The sequence below is a fragment of the Solanum pennellii genome, chromosome 5 (genome assembly GCF_001406875.1).
Source record: "Solanum pennellii chromosome 5, SPENNV200".
Classification (NCBI taxonomy): domain Eukaryota; kingdom Viridiplantae; phylum Streptophyta; class Magnoliopsida; order Solanales; family Solanaceae; genus Solanum; species Solanum pennellii.
The window spans coordinates 4,399,839-4,421,581 of record NC_028641.1 but is presented as its reverse complement, the minus strand read 5'-3'; the positions used below and the strand labels follow the sequence as shown (position 1 = coordinate 4,421,581).

Here is a 21,743-nt window from a genome sequence, read left to right as displayed (position 1 = left end):
ACTTCACCACCAATGAATCTTCCTAGTTACTTACCATCTTCTCTCTCTCTCTTATTGTGTGTTGACCCATAATACCCACATCTCCATATCTTCAAAGTAGTATGTAGTAGTATTTTATATTATTTTTTTAATAACATAGAAAAAATAATCTTTATTTATTAATTGCACACAAAAAATGGGGTGGACTTTCCTATATATATATTCAACTCTTTTCCATATCAACAACCCAATTCATCATACTCTTCTAAACTCTCTCTAACACAACCAATTCTTCTACTTATTTTTTTTCTTCCTAATTTTCCTTTTTTCATCAAAAAAGACAAAACAACACACACACAAAAAAAAATATGGAAGGAAGTATTAGTAGCATAGATCAAGAGAGTACTACTAGTGACTCTCTCTCCATTGCTCCGGCCGCGTCGTCATCGACGATGATTAAATCGTCGACGACGATAAAACCGCCGCCGGAGAGTGGTCTTTGCCGGATGGGGAGTGGAACAAGTGTGATAATTGATGCTGAAAATGGTGTTGAAGCTGAATCAAGAAAACTCCCATCTTCAAGGTACAAAGGTGTGGTCCCACAACCAAATGGTCGTTGGGGCGCACAAATCTATGAAAAGCATCAGAGGGTATGGTTAGGCACATTTAACGAGGAAAATGAAGCCGCTAGGGCTTATGACGTCGCGGCCCAGAGATTCAGGGGCCGCGACGCTGTAACTAATTTCAAACCCTTGCTTGAGAATCAAGAAAGCGATGACATGGAAATCGCTTTCTTGAATTCACATTCCAAGGCGGAGATCGTTGACATGTTACGTAAACATACGTATATCGATGAGTTGGAACAAAGTAAGAGATTGTTTGGATTTACTAAAGACGGCATGATAAAAAGGAAAGATGGACTAGTAATTAGTTCGTTTTTTGGTAGTACAAATGATAAAGTCAATTGCAAAGCGCGTGAACAGCTATTTGAAAAAGTTGTTACACCGAGTGACGTTGGAAAACTTAATAGGCTTGTGATACCAAAACAACATGCTGAAAAACATTTTCCATTACAAAATGGAAATAATTCGAAAGGGGTTTTGTTGAATTTCGAAGATTTAAATGGTAAAGTATGGAGATTTAGGTACTCGTATTGGAATAGTAGTCAAAGTTATGTTTTAACAAAAGGATGGAGTCGTTTCGTTAAGGAAAAAAACTTGAAGGCCGGTGATATTGTGAGTTTTCAACGATCTTCAAGTGGAGATAAACAATTGTATATCGATTTTAAGGCTAAAAATGTGGGGAATACTAGTGTGGTTGTTACGAATCAAGTTCAGGCTCAGGTTCAAGTTCCAATAGTACAAATGGTGAGATTATTCGGAGTTAATATATGCAAGGTACCCGCGAATGTAAGTAATGTTGTTATTGATAACAATAATAATAACAATAACAATAATAATATGACTAGTTGGAGTGGGGGCAAAAGGAGGATGGAGATGGAATTGTTGACATTTGAGTCATGTAGAAAGAAACAAAGGGTTATTATTGATGCTTTGTAACATGATGTAGTAGTAGTAACTTTTCACTTTTTTGTTTTTGTAATCTTTTTTTGTTTTGTACTTTTCAAGTTTTTTTTTTTTTTTTTTACTTTAGAAGTTGCAAGGTGCAAAAAGACTTTCAATTGTATATTAGTATTTTAGAGAAGAAGAAATGGCTCAAAAGTGAGCTATTATAGGTGATATGAAAAACAAAGATGGAAATGAAAAAAAAAACAAGAAATGTGAATCTCTTCTTTTTAAAATTGAGCTCTCTTGTTTATTTCTTATTATTGTCTTTTCCTAGTTTCCAATTAGTTTACTTATGTGCATTAACAACACGGAGTAATAGATTCACGAATTGAAGTTTATGAATTCAAACAATAATTTCAAGTTAATACACAATAATAATTAAGTTTACTATCAAATATTTATAGATTATAGACTGTATCCGCCCTTAACTGTTAGTTTATAGGGTTTTATAGCATCAAGTTTAGTTCATTTACAACGATTATATAGTAGATCTTTTTAGCAAGACTAATATATAGTGATAAACTGAAGAATAGAAGAGTAACATGTTATAACCGATTAAATTTACTTAATGATATAAAAAACTAGTTTATCAATTCATTTTAATTTTTAAAGAAGATCATTACCATTTATCATTTATATATTTCTTTGCTATATGTCAGTGTATATAAGTTTGATTTTTTAGTTTTTTAGGGTAAATTTCATGTTTTTTTTACAGAATATTGTTGTTTCCAAAAATATCTCTATGTTGTATATACATGAACCTGATCTTCTCTCTAGCTTTCTCTCTCTTACACACACAGAAACACATGTTGATTAATAAACTTATAATAAGAATCTTATTTTGATAATATAAATTTGAGCTGCCTAGTGGGCTATTTGTGTGTATAGACAAAAAGGGGTATTTGAGCAGTTTTAATATTACATGTTCATACACAACTTTCAACCAACTATAACTATATCTATTCTATGTATATCTATATATATATATAATATATACATATGTATATAGCAATTTTTTTAATAAAAAAGATACAAATTGTGTAAGTTACAACTCACCTGCTATAATATGATATATTATCATGTTTTAGATTTAGGAATCTATTTGAGGTAATAATTTTCTCCTATGGTGGGCTATAGAATATCAACATAAATAGAAAGAGAAATTAAAGTGGAATTGTAGCTTCTAGATATGGAGATGAGATATTATCACAAGACCCGGCCCATTATCAATTTATCATAATTTACGAGTTAATTTTCGAGATTCATCATGTATCAGTATCACTCTGTACTTGAACATTTTATATGGTCATTTAGAAGGCCAGAGCCAGCTTCTTGTTATGCGTGTGCCCGTATTTGCATCTTTAAACTATATATCTTTAGCATAATAAAAATCGATAATATTAAATTTAAACACATGCTATCATTATTTTTCAGTCTTCATATTCGAATCATCAAATAATTGACTCTAATAAAGTTAAAAGGTTGAGCTAAGGGCTAAAATGCACTTAGCATAGTAATTTTCATTATTTACTCAATTTCGCATGATTGTTTCAAAATCTGACACCATTAAAAAGTATTATGATATCTTATATATATTTATATAATTTATTAATTATCGATTGTTATTTTACACTATCAATATCGATAAGGCAAATTTTATTTGAATTCACCTTTTGAGAACCTTTCTGCAGCAATTGATCTATCAACTCTGCCTTTTTATTTTCTATTACTTTTTTCCAATTATTGGCCTTTTTTTTAATTATTGTTGTTCTTTTTTCTTCTATTAGTGCATTAAAAAGTTGAACTGGTCCAGCCTATGTGTTAATTGGTGTTGTATTTTTCAAATTGATGAGAAATAATTAAGATGTTTATTAAGGGAAATTTAATGTAGATTAAATTGTTTTATACGTCTCTATAATATTAATTGATCATCTAATTGCATCGTGTGGTTGAAGATCGGCCATAAATATTATAAAGTGATAAGACCTAGCACAAATTATTTCTGATCTCTAATATTAATTGTTTTGACTAACTGAATTTATCTTAGAAATATTTGACTTTTTTTTTAAAAAAAGTATTCTTGTTGTTTCAATTAGTAAAGTATTTTAATTAAGTAAAGACGTTTAAGCAAAGAAAAAGGGTAATTTAAAAAAATTCTGATATTAATTCTTGTGATATTTTTCTAAGCACATTTGATTTTCGATTAATTGGAACATGCATTCTTGGTTTCTTTGCTCATGAATATTCATATATTTATCATAATCATTTAATTACTCGTTTGTGTTATGTTAAATTGTACTGTTATATTACTTCATATTTGACGATAATATAATTCTAAAAATATTCGCAGAAGGACCATATACAATATTTTTAAAATGTTTTGCCGAATATCACCAAAGGACGGTAAAATAAGAATCTACACTTAAATATACATAATTTATACATTTGTTAATTACTTAGTAAACTAAATCATCCAAATACATTGAATCATACATCATAATTATTTATCCCTTATATATTTTAGGTTCATTTTTTCATCCGTACATTATTTATTTTTCCATCCGTACAATTTTTTTAATTAATAGAACGTTAATTATGTCATATTTCATGCTCGTGACTCTTGACCATATGGTATATATATATATATATTCTTCAACAACTTGCATAATATTAAAATTACTTATATTAATTTAGTTAAATTAGTTATATTAATCATTAAGATTAATTAGAATAATTAGTATGCATGATTAATCATGTATATGGTTTCTCTCAAAAAAATAAAATAAAGTCCAGATTCATGTACTGAATCTATGAAGAACTAAAGTAAAATGTGGACAAATATTTCGTAGTGGGTGAAAGTCTGTTAATATCTGTTTTATTGTCTCAAAAGCTCTTTAATTTCTAATATATTTTGTCAACTATTTTCCAGACAATAATATTTTCTTCAATAAATCTACAATCTATAAATTAATCTGGTTCATCGTATTTGTTTCTTATTATCATTAAAGTTTCCTATAGGAAAATGTTTAGTTAATAATTCATATGATTGTCAATTATACGATATAACCAAATATTATGTCATGTATTCAGACTTTATTTTTACCAGTAGCGAGACATTTTATAATTGACCCTCACATTAAAAAAATAGCAATAGATAACTTCAGAAGCGGAGTCAAGTGCGAGCAAGGGTTCATCGGAATTTTTTTGATAAAAAAATTTATATTGTATATACAAAGTTAAGATTCTTTTATAAATATATATTTTTCATCTCCACAAGATTGGAGTAAAATCTGTGTACGCTCTATCTTTTCGAAGTCTCACATGTGAAATTACAATACTGAATATGTTATTGCTATTTAATTAGTGATGGATTAAGGATGATTTTGATAGTTAATTCTTGTTTCATATTTAATTCCTTTAAATATTGTAAAAGCATGCATATAATAGAGACTCCAAAAAGATACATGACTAGAATCAAATCTCTTTTCTATAACTAGAAAAGCTAGAAAATACAACTGGATACTTTAGTTTAATTTATTAATATTTGGTTTAATTGAAGATGAAAGATTCTGAATTAGTTTGAAAAAACTGAAAATGTCAAAAGATTATATCATCACATGTGTTTTTGTCTAAACAAGATTCTTTAAAATGGCATCTTAATTAGAGGAAGTCAATTTATGTTAATTGTTATAAAGTCATGTATTTGCTTGGAAACTTCATATACTTATAATATATTTATTTATTTTTGGAAAATTAACATGTTCACTCACGATCCTTTTATTACATATTAAATATATTAAATGCATGAATTTTGCTTTTTAATTTTCTTCTCATGATGTCAATTTAGTAAGTACCAAAAGAGGATATAAATTTTAAATGAGTATAACTAAGTGTTAAATTTACAAATAGTATATTTTAGCTATTGTATTTTTATTTTTTTTTGAGTTTCACTAATCCAATTTGAAACTTTACAATAATTATTTTTTAAATTATAGGATTAAGAGGTGGCTAGCCTGTATTATTACTTTATATGATTAGGATTTACGGGTTGATAAAATTAGTAAACAGTCTTAAATTTTTTACACCTACTAACATAAAATTGTTAAATAACTTTAAAGTTTTCTGATGAACAAGTAAAGTTAAAAATTCAAGACCACTCACAATCAAGATTATTTTTTGTAAATCAACCTCAAAATTAGCATATAGATTTTTTTGGACAAATTAGACTATAATGCATTTTCTTGGGTAATAAAGATATTATGTTATAATCATAATTTAATATGGATCAATACAAGTAAGTGATAGTACTTCTGCTAGCTAGTAACGGATCAAAACTCATTTCAACCTAACTTTTTAATTATATTACACAATAACTCATTATTGATTTAATTTTTTAATTTCATTCGTTCAAATTCAGCTCAAACTATCCATTTAGTTACTACATCTCGAAATATGATCTTATTAATTTTATTTTTCGACAAGATTTTTTTTTTTTAAGAAGAAATTTCTAGTAGATGTATGTACATGAAAGTGCAAGAAACAACCATATCTGAGACAAGCAATGCACCATGTTTAACAAACAACTAGATATGTTGTACGGCATGTCTGTCCATTCCATGTTTTTATATTTTTCCAAACATTATTTTCATTTTTGTTGGTACATTAAATTTAGAAAGATAAGGGAAGATGGATAATATGTCAGTAGCATATACTTCTAGCATCATCTTCAAGAATTTAATTTTTTTTTATTTTGTTCTTGTTCTATATTTACGATAAATTGAATTTACGTTAGAATGTCGAATGACAAAATAACTTCGTGAAAACCTATGATAAAGAATGAAGGAGTATATATCATTCACAATCTTATAGTCGTTTGAATGGTTATTAAGACCGCTAAAAAATTAATATTTACTAGCTACGTTTCGGTTTTTGTCTTTAAAATAATTATTATTACAATTTTAAATTTTACGAATAAAAATTCATGATGATATTTCAAATATAAATTTTGTGATGATAAAATAATTTCAGTTATATGGGCTGAAAAAACATGATAATATTAGGTTGGGCCCAAAGATGACCCATTGAACTATTTGTGATAAAAGGTTCAATGAAACAAACCTACTCCCAATACTATGATGTTGATTACTCATTAGTTGTATTTTTGTGATCTTTGGGCCAAGGGTATGATACAGATAGTATACATTTGATTATATACTATTAGATATCGATGACGATCAAAAATGATTATGATTAGGTGGGTGATCTTATTTTCTTATTGTTCGATTAAAAATGTTAAGATTCATATGAGAATAGGGTCGATAAGGCAAATGCAAATGTAACAAATTTTAGCATTATCATTTTAAGTCATACTCATCTAAAAGTCTTTGTAAGTTTAACCAGGTTGAAACTATGCGAAGTAGCGAAATTTTTCGTATAAAAATTAACAACAAACTTTCGACATTTTTGCTTGTGCTAAGCCAAAATTAACACATACGTTTGAATCATCATCGTCATTCACTTGATTTTAAACTCAATTTTCATATTCAAAATTCAAGATTCGCTTATTCAAACTTGTAATAGTGATAATTTTAAGTTTTTAACAAATTTTTCCATCTATTGGATCAAATTTATCCCTTCTTTCATCTATCAGACCTCTCCATACCCAATATAATATCACAAGCAGGGTTTGAGGAAAATCGTTTGTACGCTTACCCTTATCGGCTCAACTAAAGCATATCATAATAGCAACAACAAATAATACAGTAATCGAAATAGAAAAAACAATATTTAATAATAAAATCAAAGAATAAGATAGTAGGCCAACGGCGAAATGAACTCGGATCCATTGTCCATAGTAAAGGCCCAAAACTTTTTGAGATATTAGGACCCAACCCAATGGAATTCAAGTAGTACCCGGCCCATTAATCCAAAAAAAAATCAACATTATCCCCTCCAAGCAAAAAAAACACAGTTGTGTTGTGCGCCTGTGTGTGTAACAGTAAAAAAAATGGCACATGCAACATCTTCTATACTACACATTTCTTCTTCCATTAATGGTGAAACAAAATCTTTATCTTCATCTTCTCAACTTAGAGGAAATTACCCTTTTCATCTCCCTAGTAGTAAGTACAAGATTCTATTTTTTTTTAAGTTTAGAACAGCCCCTTATGCAATTCTTGATTTTTGATTTCAAGATTTTTAATTTGTTGTTGATTTATCTAATAAAAATTCATTCTTGGTAACTTGGGTGTTTAGATTATGCAACTTTGAAGCTAAATAAAGAATTTTTTTGTTTGTATTGGGTGGATTGTGGTTTGAATTATTTTATTGAGTTCGGTTTATTTTTAGGTAAAAATGCAACCTTTATTAAGATGGTTATAATTTATGCTTAGTAAGCAGCTTGGTATCATTGTGCGTGTTTCTTGTGTTTAGGTTATCGCACTAGTTTGTTGTTGTTAATGTTTTCTTATTGGTTGTTATGTTTTATTGGATGTCATTTTTCCTTTTTCATAACTACTTTGATTTGTTGTACTTGAGCTGAAGGTCCTTTAGAAACAACTTTTCTACCTCCACGAAGTGGGGGTGAAGCTTGCATATACTTTATCCTCCCCAGACCTTACTTGTGGAATTTATTGGGTGTGTACTTCTTGTTGGAACTTTGATGCTAAAGAAAAACTTATTATTGAGTTTGGGTCATTTGTGGGTAAAAATGCCAAGAAGCTTGTAATTTATGCTTTACTAAGAAGCTTGGTAACTTTGGATATTCTGATTATTGAATTTTGATGCCAAAAAATAACTTATTTGTTAGATTATTCTCGGGGGATTTTGGTTTGAAGTCTTTACTGAGTTTGGTTCATTTGTAGGTAATAATGCAAACTTTAGTAAGAAGCTTGTAATCTACGCGAAAAGATTATCGGGTTTGGAGGAGGCCTTGAGGATTAGAAGGTATGTTTGTGTTTTTTTGGGTTTCAGTGTGTTGCTTTGTATCTTTTACTAAAGAATTGAGATTGCATATTCTTCAAAAAGTGATGAAAAATTGTTATCAACCTTTAAGATGTTTGCTGCTGAATGTAGCATATTATTCCTTTACAATCAGACCTCTTTATAACAATCATCCTTTGTAATAACATTTCATTGTAGCAACCAAGTTTTCTTTGGTACCAATTTTTCATATATATTACTATATGTTCTGTAGCAACCAAAAGGTATCCAGAAAAATGATGCTGCTATAAAGAAGTTTGATATATATTATCAGTAGAATTTCCATTTGTTACCATATTTAAGTCCCGTGGCGAGATACACTCCTATCCACAGTCTCATCAGCACTGTGTAGTTTTGGCTAAAACCTTGTATTTGTGATAAAAAGAATCATTTAATATGTACAAATAATTTATTCAGAACCCAGTAAGCAAACAAGTATTGTCGTCCAGAACTATAAACTATAAAAATCCTGGATCAGCCTATTTAAAATCTTGTTGGACAGAAAATGTATTGCTTGTGAATAGAGAAGACATAGCATTCTGAAATGATTTTGTTATCGAAATATATAGAATATTTTTGCTTTTGAAGGTATAAAGGATTAGTTTTTTTCTTGTGTACACTTTTTACTGTTAGAATTCATGAAAATCTCTTTTCTAAAGTATATATTCTTCTGAGTTGATAAGGATAACTTAATTGACTACTGTCTCAAAGTCATCTTTTATTCAAAGATACAAATCTCTGTTCTGTTTTTCTTTTTTCTGTCTTCTTTTTTCCCAAAGGAGTTTTGAGTGTTTACTGATGTCTCATGAGTAAAGGAGAAAAAGATGAAGTTTTAATGACATGATTTAGTGATGTATAGGGAACGTGAGCTTCGTGGTTCTACCACCGCAACAAGAAGGCCACCTTTAAGGCGCGGAAGAGTATCGCAACGGCTTCCTGTGCCTGATGACATACCAAAACCTCCATATGTAGGTTCAAGAGAGTTACCAGAAATTTCAAGTGAACATCAGATCCATGATGCTGAAGGAATAGCTCGCATGAGGGCTGCATGTGTGTTGGCTGCACGGGTGGTTGACTATGCAGGAACTTTGGTTAGGGTGAGACTGTTTGATATCCATCTTATTTGATTGTTTAAGAGGTTGTTTTCAACTATGCTTGTCTAGCACGTGTCCAGCTGTGTGATAGGACCCAAAATGCACTTTGGATGTTTCAACTCAAAAGTTTATTTGTTATCACCTCATTACTTTTGCCCATTCTGCTTCACTTATTGTAATTTTGTTTAGCTGACCTGTAACAGGAAAAAGGCTAAGTTTCTTCGAAGCACACTTTATTCAAGTAGTTGATGGCCAGAAGGACATTTCAATTGCCTTGCTCCAGATGATAGTATTTTTTTTAAAGAATGATCACAAGAGAAAAACACTAGGTGATTTCTTCCCATCTGTTCTATTCTAGCCTTGATGGACAGAGTTACTGGCGGTGGCGGAGGTGATAGGTGCACCGTGGAAATAGTCAAGGCACGCGCAAACTTGCCCGAATACCATGGTTATAAAAAAATAGACAGGGAGATTGCGATTTCTAATTTTGGAACGCTCGGTTAAAATACAGCTAAATTAGTTTCTATTCCTTAGATAACTCTAGAAATTACAATGGGAACTTGACCTGTATGTAGCACATAATGAGTAGATTCGACTCTCTTATCTAAAAGAAGCAGCTGGAAATGAATGGGCTTGGCGCAGGTGCTATTTTAGGAAACTCATAATGTCCTTTTCAGTCAAGTACAAGTGCATCTGGGTTGTACTTAATCTAAAAGTATCATATGTCCCTGTAATTTTCTTTTTGCACTAGAAGGAAATCTCCAGACAAGCAGCATTTAAGCAATAGAAACAAAAAAGAGTTGGTTAAGCAGGAGTTGAATCCTCATATTTAGATGCTTTTTGATATTCAAATGAAATATTTAGTGGGTTCTCATGAAATGTTTCCTCCAATACCTGTATGGATTGGAACAAAATGAAGATATACTATGAATTTTTGATCCCTATTCACAAGAATGATATCTTATTTTTCATCAAGTATATTAATTCCTTTGAAACCCTTATAACATGTAAATTCATGTTTTTTTCTTGAACCTATCAGCCTTCAGTAACAACAAATGAAATTGACAAAGCTGTGCATCAAATGATAATCGATGCTGGCGCTTATCCATCTCCCTTAGGCTATGGGGGGTTTCCAAAGAGTGTTTGCACATCCGTCAATGAGTGTATGTGTCATGGAATACCTGACTCGCGGCAGCTGCAGGTCTTTATCTTTTCATATCATCCTCTTGCTTAAACTTTTTATATGTGTATTCAAGACAAATATTAATATAATGTGCAGGATGGAGACATAATAAACATTGACGTGACCGTTTACCTGAATGTAAGTTGTCGATGCCCCTTCATTATTGTAATAGACTACATGTGCTATCTTTTTTACTGCTAGCCGGTCTTTACCCTAGTATTTAGAAGGACATTTGTCTTCTCTTGAAATTTCTGCTGTTGGATTCTGGATGAACCTTGTAAATTGTAAGGATCATTGCTTTGTTCCTTTTTCAGGGTTATCATGGAGATACGTCAAAGACCTTTTTCTGTGGTGACGTGAGTGAATCCATAAAGCGGCTTGTAAAGGTATAGATTTCTTCAATTATGAAAGGAATGCTGAAACTTTCTGGTTTTTAGTTTAACAAAGTTCTGCTTAAACTTAATCAGATCACTGCTATTTGAAATTGAACTCTGCTGTGGTAAGACTGGTTAAGATTTAAGATACCAGTCAGTATTAGCAATAGAACTAATGTCTCTTTCATCATCCGATGCTCATTATATTGATTATGTCTGTATATCCTACTGTGGCAGGTGACTGAGGAGTGCTTGCACTATGGAATTGCTGTTTGCAGAGATGGTGCTCTTTATAGGAAGATAGGAAAGAGGATCAGGTAATTTTATGAATATGATATTATCGTGAATTTGTGAATATTATTTTGTGATATGGATATTTTGAAGCTTCAACAGTCTATCTATTTTGAAGTTCCTATATGTGTCAAACTGTTTCTGTTTAACAGATTCAAAAACTTTTAGTTACCACTAAAAAAGGTCGGTAGTGAAATTTCCTTCTTCTGATGAAACTTTGAATAATTTACTGTGACTTCCGTAAATATTGTTTGCAAATAATTAATGTCATTTCTTGTGTATGTACCTTATTTTTTGTGGACACTCTGTCTTGGACATTGAACGTTTTGAACTTTTGTTTCAGTGAACATGCTGAAAAATTTGGTTATGGTGTTGTTGATCGCTTTGTTGGACATGGTATTGGGACAGTATTTCACTCTGAACCACTCATATTTCATCACCGTAAGTTAATCTCATTTTTATCGACTTTGACATTTACTACTGCCTTTGTGTTCATCCTGTAAAATCTCTGAAAGTTGTGGAAGATTCGCTAGAATTGTGAAGACTATGCTTAATCTAACATATAACTAATACTAGATAGGTTTACTTTTGGAGGAGTTGCTTGTGTCTGTCCTGTCCTTACTTTTCTCTGAAGAACAGGTTGTGTATGTATGCGCGTAAATATCTTATAGAGAACACTAATGAATGACATTGCCGTTCATTGCATATCAGTTGAGTTGGTTGTTCTGCGGATAATTGGAATTTCTTTACTAGAGCTTAGCAAAATCTGGATTAGCTCTTAACAGTCAACATCAAGCTATAACTAGATTAAGAAAGTTGGACGAAATGACACAAAATAAGTTGTCCTTGCGTGATCCCTGTTTATCCTGATCCAAAGATATCACCGTCTTATGTTAAAATTAAAAAACAGGGCAGCCCTGTGCACACAACATCCCACATTTGCGCAGGCTCAGGGGAAAGGCCGCACCCTAGGATTGTGATGTAGATAGCCTACCACAATGCAAGCAAGCATTAGTGGTTGCTTCCACAGTTCGAATTCGTGACCTATAGGTCACACAGCTTCACTATCATGTGTTAACAATATAAAACATAACAAGGTGGATTATAGTTTATATGAAATGATATCAGAACGTGTTCAAAAATTGGTTATTTACTTAAAGAAACATTCATATTAACATGCAAAAGCCACTAGTTGGCTTGTTCTATTTCCACAGACTTCTTAGTTGCTAATACATTATTTTATGGTTAACTGAATCTCCTCTTTTCATTGCTTATTTGCAACTAATATAAAATGCATAGACTTCAAAGGGAGTGGTCACTTACCTCTCTTAGCATCATGACATTTGGCCTTTAAATTGAATGTCACCTTCACAGTGAAAAGATCGTTTCAGCACCACTTTAGTCCCATTTTTCAAGGAATGGATGCCCTGATTTTTGAAATTGCTATCTCCAAGTAATTCCTTGACTGAAACTTAGATCACTAGTTGTATTCATTGGGTCATAGTGATCATGACCCATTGGACGCTAGACACTTCAATAGATGGAGCGTTTTACGTTCTCATGGCTCATGAGTTCTTTAACTTCTTCTTTTTTGAGAAAAATGAGTTCTTAAGTTCTTCCAGGTCCCCTTGTTCATCTTTAGTGTCTCATTCTTGTTTAATACTAGTCCCTTATCGTAAAAATAAAATGAGTTCATAGTATATGATAATTACTGTCTGTCAAGGCTGATGATCCTTTCAGATATATATGATCAATTTGGTTTTATCTATGCTTATCGGGTCTCGTTCAAGTCTGATTTTGATTTGTTCCTTTTCACGAGGTTATCTTGATTAGAACATGGACAATTTTTTATCTGACTGCTGAATGTGATATAAGATATTCAAACTGTATTAAAGGTACTGGTTTTCCTAATGTAATCATTTACGGCAGGGAATGACAAGTCCGGCTCCATGGTTGAAGGGCAAACATTTACTATCGGTAGGTGCATTAGAATAATGTTTAATATCATATATCTGGGAGAAGACTCACTAATTTATGCATAGCTTTTATTGATTAGTTATGTGTTTGTTATTTTAGTACATTTGTCTACCTTAACGTAGAGATATAATTCTCCAATGCTGAATTTCGGGAAAAATTGATCTTGTTACACTGTAGTAATAGTTCTTCAACATTTGCTTTCGGGGGTGCTAATACACCAGACTGGTGGTCCTTCAGACTTGAGAGTGACTCAAAAAAAATCTAAAAGAGAATTTGAGTGCAACTTCCTCTATGTACTCCACACTATTTCTCATTCAGTCTAGTTCCTATTCTCTTTGGATAATGGGTAGCGGGGTCAGTTTATGCACAACTCGACTATTCTATCGGGTACTTGTCTGCCCCCATTAGTATCGAGTACCTAAATCTATTTTTCCAATCCTCTTTGGATAATGGGGTGTCTGAGCTAACTTCTGCATACCTCGACTATTCTATCAGATACTTGTCTGCCCCCATCAGCACAAGTACTTGATAACTCTTGTGCATCAACGCTTAGACGGATAGAAAGGAATCACCAAAGTCTATTTTTCCAATACTCTTTGGATAATGGGGTATCCAAGCTAGCTTCTGCACATCTCGACTATTCTATAAAGTGCATGCTTTCCTATACAAATACTTGATAACTCTAACCACCAAGGCTTAGCAGATAGGAAGAAATCATACGTCTTTTTGTATATATTGATCCAGCTTCTGCAAAATGTTCATAAGATTACTTGTAAGTTTTTATCAGGTAAAATAGACAAATCAGTTATGAAAGCTGAACTTGATTGGTTACAATACTTCCTTTCTAAACTAACTTTCTGTACCTTTTATCAGTAGTTTTTTTATTTTTTCAGTTTCAGCAAGTTAGTACTATAATTTACAAGATACAATCTAAGCTAGTCCGTGAGCTAGATTTGCCTCAATTTTTGTCGTGTGGATTCTGTCGTTTTCACTTATTCGTACTTAATAACGTGCTAATAATCCCATTCTCATTAGCTTCTGCACACCTCGACTATTCTATAGGGTAGCCCTCATAATACCTACTGATAACTTTGTCCACCAAGACTTAGACTGACATGAATAAATTACCTAGCGTTTTTCACATCTATTTTTCCGGTTCCTTAAAATCGTTCATATTTTAAAAATAGACAAATCATTTGTGAAAGCTGAACTTGATTGGTTACTATACTTCCTTTCTAGACTAACTTTCTTATCTGTAGTCCTTTTTCAATTTTCTGTTTAAGCAAAGTTAGTACTATAAATTTGCATCACTTTGTTTGTATTTATTACAGAACCAATTCTCACATTGGGAAGCACAGAATGTGTAACATGGGAAGATAACTGGACAACTCTGACTGCTGATGGTAGCCCTGCTGCTCAGTTTGAACATACTATTTTGATTACAAAAACTGGTGCAGAAATTTTGACAACATATTAATTATAGTTTACTATAAAGTTAATTATTATGGTTCTAGTTAGTCATGTTCATAACTTTATATCATAATTCTTGTCATTGTTGCTCCATATTAGGTAATATTCAATACATGTAATCTTTATGAGATTTATTGTCTTTTACAATACCAATGATATAGTCGAGAGTCTTTCGGAAACAAATGAGGTAAAGGTTAGTTTACTTACACTCGTATCGTCTTTATAGATATCACTTGTGGAATTACTCAGCGTATGTTGTATTGCAACACAAAGGAGATTAGCAACAACTTTTCTGTTTAGCTATAAAATTTATCTGTCACTAATTTCTATCGTTTCAGTAGAAGTACAAGGAACAGTTTCCAATAGCCTTTTTTTACTTTATTATATATAGAAGCATGTGAAGGGAACAGATGGGAACAAAATGTCATGATGATGGGATTGATGATCAAACATGGGGAAAGAAAAAGGCAAAAAATTAAAGCTTTTTGTGGGTGCATGCATGCAAAAATGAATGAATATATATAAAGATGGCTGTCAAAAGAAAAGAATGAGTGATCAAAATCACTAAAATGAGTTTCAAAAATCAAAGCTAAAAATGTCATTGATGGGATGGTATAACTGTTACAAAAGTAAGCAAAACCATCAATTGAGATCTTTTTATCATTAATCGGATATCTTGAACTCGAGTCTGTTGGGAGTGTTGTTTTTCAAAAATGAGTCTTGTAATGTACGAATTCAAATTTGATCGGGTTTCACTATAAATACAAATAATATATGAAAGGAAAAAAAAAGAGGCCATGCTATCAATTTAGCTTACTCTTTGAAGATGAACTTACATACTCTTCAAATTCATTTTACAATGTTCTTTGTATTTACATACATTCGGTTTAATTAAATATATGAATTTTTTGGATTGTTGAGACATGACTATCAATTTTTAAAGATCAACATATAATATTAGTAGAAGAAGATAAAAGACGAATGAGAAAAGGTAAAATAAACAAGAACACACATTTATTATTGAAAAAGAGATATCCTTCATGTAAAAAGTTAAAAAAATGCAATAAAAAAAATTGTAATTCATTCATCTGTGGACGAACTACCTTAAATGATTTATTATGTAATATGGGGTGGAATAGACAGAGTTAACGATAGGAGTGGACAGTTCGCTCATTTATCGATGAAGTGTCCCTTTTAGTATGCAATGCTCAAAAAGTGTCCGTTTTGGGACCAGACTCCTAAAAAAGACCAATATATAAATGTAACATCCAACGTAGTGCCAAAGGCGGTTAAAAAATTATTCTAGTTCACATGTTCACTATTCAAGATTTTAAATTTGAGTTCTGAATTTCAAGACAAGATAATATAATGATTAGATCATATCGATCTGTTCGTTACGTTAATATTTTCGTAACATGACTATGTCAAAACTATTGAGTTTTGTTGAATGTAACTTGCCTTGTATACTTTCTACTAATATCAATATTAGAATTTCTGACTCCGTCACTGACACAGAAAAAGTGAGAGTACTCAAGAGGTAGAAGACTAGTGTATGTATGTGTTTGTTGTTTTACCATACTGAAAGGGAAAGAAGGTAATACTTTGGGTGAAACCCCAAAAACAGCAACTTCCAGTGGTCCATTGTTTTACCATACTGACAAAAGTTCTTCATCAAAGTGTTAGTAGAAACCTCACTGACTCTCTATTCAGTACACCTTAGAAAAAGACTCACTATCAGTACTCTTTCAGACACACTCACAAACAAAGAAAGAAAGAAAAAAAAAGAGTTAATCTGATTATACGGTGTGAATTTAAATTAGTCGAAGTTTAGCTCAATGAGAGTATATAATGACATTGGGTGGAAATCGAAATTGAAAAAAATGATGCACTTTCCTTTTAGGTTTGTCCTAAAACAAATAATGATTTTCTATATTTAAAAATTAAAAAAAAATATTTTACAATCGATTAATAATCTATAATTATACAAATATGTATATATTTTTTTTCTCAATTTGTGTAACATATCTTGGATTTCTTACTTTTAATTGTGAATTCTGATATGAGATCTTTATTTTAAAAATTAATAAATAAAATAGACATGATATTTAAAAACTATGTAAAAATCATTGTAAGTTACAATAATTAACAATTCAAAATCTCTCGCGCAACGACAACTTAGAGATGACTCGAATGGAAAGACTACTCTTTCTGATAACCTAATTTCAACAAGAGTTGATAGTTAGGTGTATCAACAGATGTTACAATTAAACGTATATATAACTTTTTTTTCTGGTAGAACTAGGTCAAATGACTCGGCTTCCTCTAATTCTTCCATCGTCCGGGCTCCAAAGTACAAAATGAAAAGGGAGATTAATAAAAAATATACAAGACATACAAAAAATAAATTCGATCAAAGAAAATATTATTTAACTCTTAAAATCTTATTGATACGGATGAAATATGTGTGATACATTCGAGTTACTATAAAAGTTCTTTTATTTACTAAAATATCGATGTTTAGTCAAAATACATCACATCAATTGATACGAAAGGAATACTATAAGATAGACTGAGAGAGTGAGGGCTGTGGCAAATGCAATGCATAGCTAATCAACAGTACATTTTTCTGAAGACATTTCTGACTATTATGTCTGTATGTCTTTGTTTACAGCTTTATATCTTGCTCAATTCACTTTTAGATTCTACTACTATAACTACAACTACTACTGCTTCTGAGTGACAAAAGAGACAACTCTATGCTTTGGCATTTTTATTTTTATTTTATTTTAAAAAAAATAATATGAGATAAGGTTATAAGTTGTATAATATATGAGTGTGGAGTTAAAAGGGTAAAAAAGATTGTCAAAAATTCCAAAAGGGCATATTAATTTTTTTTAAAACCAAAACGGTAAAATCGCTCACGATGTAGCGACTTGTACCTTTTGAAAAAGCGAAATCGCTGCAATAGCAGCGATTTCTTAAATTTGCATTTTCTTTTTTTTTGAAAAAAAAATTAAACAAATCGCTCCACACGGAGCGACTTCCATCAAATTTTTTTTTAAATTTTTTTAATTTATTTTTTGCTTTATTTAAAAGAAAAATTGCTTCAATTTTTTTTTTAAAAAAAAAATCATTGGCAACAATTTTTAATTAGTTTTTTTAAAAAAAAAATCAAATCGCTGTAAAGGCAGCGATTTACACTAAATTTATATTTTTAAAAAAAAAAATCAATTAAACGCTGCAAAAAAATTAGCCGATTAAATTAAGTTTTCAAAAAAAATAAAAATTTAAGTGTAAAGCAAAAAATGTGTTAATTAAGAATTCATAACATAAAATGAATTCTTAATTAACACATTTTTTGCTTTACACTTAAATTTTTATTTTTTTTTGAAAACTTAATTTAATCGGCTAATTTTTTTTGTAGCGATTTAATTGATTTTTTTTTAAAAAAAATATAAATTTAGTGTAAATCGCTGCTTTTACAACTATTTGATTTTTTTAAAAAAAAACTAATTAAAAATCGCTACCAATGATTTTTTTTTAAAAAAATTGAATCAATTTTTCTTTTAAATAAAGCAAAAAAAAATTAAAAAATTGATGGAAGTCGCTGCTTCTGCAGCGACTTATAGAAAAAAATAATATTTTTTTTAAATTTTGAAAATCGCTCCGTGTGGAGCGATTTGTTTAATTTTTTTTAAAAAAAAAAATGAAAAGGCAATTTTAAGAAATCGCTGCTATGGCAGCGATTTCCCTTTTTCAGAAGGTATAAGTCGGTAGCGTTTTTACCGTTTTGGTTTTAAAAGAAATTGATATGCCCTTTTGGAATTTTTGACAATTTTTTTTACCCTTTTAACTCCACACTCTATAATATATAATCATACTTTTTAATATAATGTAGGGGGGTTTTTAATTAATTTTGAGAAAGACTCGATATTCAGGCAATTTCACTTGATGGTATAGTACGTAATGGATTTAATACACTCTGCGATGAAAATATCTAGATTCCACGTTGTGTTGTGGGGGTGAGAAAGGAGTTGTGTTGCGAAGTTTTATTATAAGTTAATATTTGTTTACGAATGATTATCCTATCTTTGTCAAATTTGACTTTCGATATTAAAATTTTGTTCATACACAATTATTTGCTCAATATAATTCTCCAACGAAGCGTATTCAATCAAACAACATGAAATTATCAAGCTAATTATAGAGTTACTAAAAATCCTCACTTGGAATTTTACCAATAACAAATGTTGTTCAATAAAATTTTAAACACAGACAACCTGGTTTTACTATCACTCTGTCTTCATCATCAGTTTGCCCCACCTAGAGAACATATGCACACATAAACATACATGCAAAAGAAGACAAAAAGTCTCTAGTCAAATCCCAATTTTTTTGCTCTCATCACAAAAGGATTGAAAAAAAAAGTTACTTACTCTCATCATAGTAATAATTTTGGTATGTGATTTAATTTATTTTTTTTAACTTTATATGAAAACGAAATACTTTATACACTGAACTGTTCCTTTAATTCTCCTACAACATGATAATAACAATAATTTCTATAATGTGGTGCATGTCCATCTCCAAAAGCTCTAATAATGGTCATTTATGTTGTTATTTTCTCAGTGTAATTTTTTGATGAGAGAAATTTAATATAATTGAACCTTCTTTCAATTGTATAATTTTGATCATTTCCTTGATTGAATACTTGATATAGATAACTAAATTAACACATGAAATAACAAGCTAATATATAGAGGTACACAAATCTTCAATTCAAATTAGGCAATTTGACACTTAAGACTAAATTTTAACATTAGTGCTCAAAGACAACATGGTCTAACTACACTCTTTGACTTCATAGTCTAACTCTGCATGAACACGAGATACTTCATGTACTGAACTGCATATCCTATTATATATAAGTCTAAAGTTCCATTTGCACGACTTCTTCTTCATCATCATCATCTTCTTCTTCCTCGTCCTCATCTCCTTCGGCGTGATAATAAGAATTCTCACTATGTGGCGCATGTCCATAACCAAAAGCTTTAACATGATCTTTTAGTGACCTCTTATGCTTAAAATCAGAACCACAAATACAAAACCAAAGTTTTCCACAATTTTTCTCATGAGTCCTCCAATCTCCTCTTACAGCAAAATTCTTCCCACATTTTCTACACATAAATGGTTTAGCCCCATGTTTTCTTTTATAATGTGTTTGAAGAGTCCTAAAATCTTTCAATGGCTTTGATCTTGGATGATCTATGTTGTTCTTACAACCTTCAGCACAACAATAACAAGGCAACCTTAACATTGATGAAGCTTGTTTTGTCCCTTTTAATGAATCTGGTCCCTTTCTATATTGTGATCCATGCCCCCACATATGCATCTGATAATACAAAAATATATATATATATAAAAAAGGGGTCACTAGTTAATTAATTAAAGGAAAAAAAAAAGATGTAACATATAACAAGTTGGACCAAGCATATAATTAAACTTGCCTAGTTTTGGTAAGTTAAAAATTTAGGTCACTTGAAACTTGACTAAAAGTACATAGATATGAGACAATAAAAAGACAAAATTCAAGAAGTTCAATTTCATGAACCTACATATGTGGAAATATTATATATGTGGAAACTAAATTCAAGAAAATAGTATAAATATTAAGTTAAAAACCTACCTTTTTTTTAAAAAAATACAGAAATCTTAAAAATTCTGAATTTGTCCCTGAATGTAAGAGAAGAGAGTGCATGGTTATATATGAACAATTATCAAACAGAGGTAGAACCAGAATTCGAGACAAGTACAAAGTTTGAAAAGATACTACTAGATTCAGTTGAACTCGTAAACTATACTAAAGCTCCGCTCATGTTAACACAAACACATTATAACAAGTGACAACCCTACAAAATTTGAAAATATACTACTAGATAAACTATACTCTAGCTCCGCTCATGTTAACACAAACACATTGTAACAAGTGACAACCCTACAAAATTTGAAAATATACTACTAGATTCAGTTGAACTCGTAAACTACACTCTAGCTCTGTTCATATTTACACAAACACATTATATACAAGTGACAAGTGACAACCCTAATATATAGTCACATGTAACTAAAATTGCATATACAAGATCTTCAACATGAATAAAAGTGTGTGTGTATATATATATATATATATATAGAGAGAGAGAGAGAGAGAGAGAGGAGAGAAATAAACTAAACCTGCATGTTGTTGAATCTGTTGAAAGTTTTGTTACAAACAGCACAAGAGAATTGAGTAGGTCCAACAAGAATTTGGGCAGGAGTAGGAATCCAATATTGTCCATTTACTAGTGAAATATTATTATTAGTACTACTATTGTGATCCCCTTTGTTTCTACTAGGATTATTGTTGTTGTTTGAACTTATTGTACTTGATGAATCAATATGAAGAGCCACAGTGATACTTTCTTGATTGTTATAACTTTGAAATTCATGACAATTACTAGAAGAAGAAAAATAGTCATGAAAAATTGTACTATTTTTTTGGCCAGGAGGACCAAGAGAGAGGACAGTAGAAAGTTGATCATTTTCAACTAATTGATCACTAGAAGATAAATATGTGATAGAATTATTATGACAATTTTGCATGGTTAAAAATCTAGAAAAATTTGATGTGAGGAGGAGGAAACAAAGGCTATATAAATAAACTAAAGTTTTTTTTTTTTTTTGAAGAGTTTATGACTAAAGGGTAATAGTAACAATAGGTGATCTTGGGTTGAGGACTTTATGCTAGGATTTTGTTTCTTTTTAGCTAAAGGGGAGTAGAGGGGTG

General features: G+C 30.7%; 3 protein-coding genes and 1 long non-coding RNA gene across 5 annotated transcripts in view; 3 read left to right on the top strand and 1 right to left on the bottom strand.

Moving 5' to 3' along the window:
- The first annotated feature begins 211 nt into the window (after positions 1 to 211).
- LOC107018505 (AP2/ERF and B3 domain-containing transcription factor RAV1) lies at positions 212 to 1,608 on the top strand. Its single transcript, XM_015219004.2, has one exon. It carries the CDS (start codon positions 348 to 350, stop codon positions 1,536 to 1,538), a length of 1,191 nt encoding a protein of 396 aa, XP_015074490.1. The 5' UTR covers positions 212 to 347; the 3' UTR covers positions 1,539 to 1,608.
- A 5,893-nt stretch (positions 1,609 to 7,501) lies between these two features.
- LOC107020604 (methionine aminopeptidase 1B, chloroplastic) lies at positions 7,502 to 15,100 on the top strand. Of its 2 annotated transcripts, XM_015221039.2 has the most exons (10): positions 7,502 to 7,669; positions 8,411 to 8,492; positions 9,388 to 9,625; positions 10,662 to 10,823; positions 10,902 to 10,943; positions 11,120 to 11,191; positions 11,417 to 11,496; positions 11,814 to 11,911; positions 13,400 to 13,447; positions 14,779 to 15,100. In XM_015221039.2, the coding sequence occupies exons 1-10, from the start codon at positions 7,555 to 7,557 to the stop codon at positions 14,922 to 14,924; spliced, it is 1,083 nt and encodes a 360-aa protein (XP_015076525.1). In that variant the 5' UTR covers positions 7,502 to 7,554; the 3' UTR covers positions 14,925 to 15,100. The 2 variants fall into 2 exon arrangements, with proteins under 2 accessions (XP_015076525.1, XP_027772999.1); XM_027917198.1 differs by lacking the exon at positions 7,502 to 7,669 and having other exon boundaries at positions 9,378 to 9,625.
- Positions 15,101 to 19,646: 4,546 nt separating this feature from the next.
- On the bottom strand, positions 19,647 to 21,626 carry LOC107020058 (zinc finger protein WIP6-like). Its single transcript, XM_015220391.2, has 2 exons — positions 21,152 to 21,626; positions 19,647 to 20,309 (listed from the first exon to the last, which is right to left on the bottom strand). The coding sequence occupies exons 1-2, from the start codon at positions 21,557 to 21,559 to the stop codon at positions 19,848 to 19,850; spliced, it is 870 nt and encodes a 289-aa protein (XP_015075877.1). The 5' UTR covers positions 21,560 to 21,626; the 3' UTR covers positions 19,647 to 19,847.
- Positions 20,801 to 21,743, top strand: part of LOC114077256 — a 20,581-nt gene continuing 19,638 nt past the window's right edge. Inside the window, exon 1 of the long non-coding RNA XR_003578324.1 lies at positions 20,801 to 20,817. This is a non-coding gene — a long non-coding RNA (uncharacterized LOC114077256). The remainder of the gene's footprint in view (positions 20,818 to 21,743) is intronic.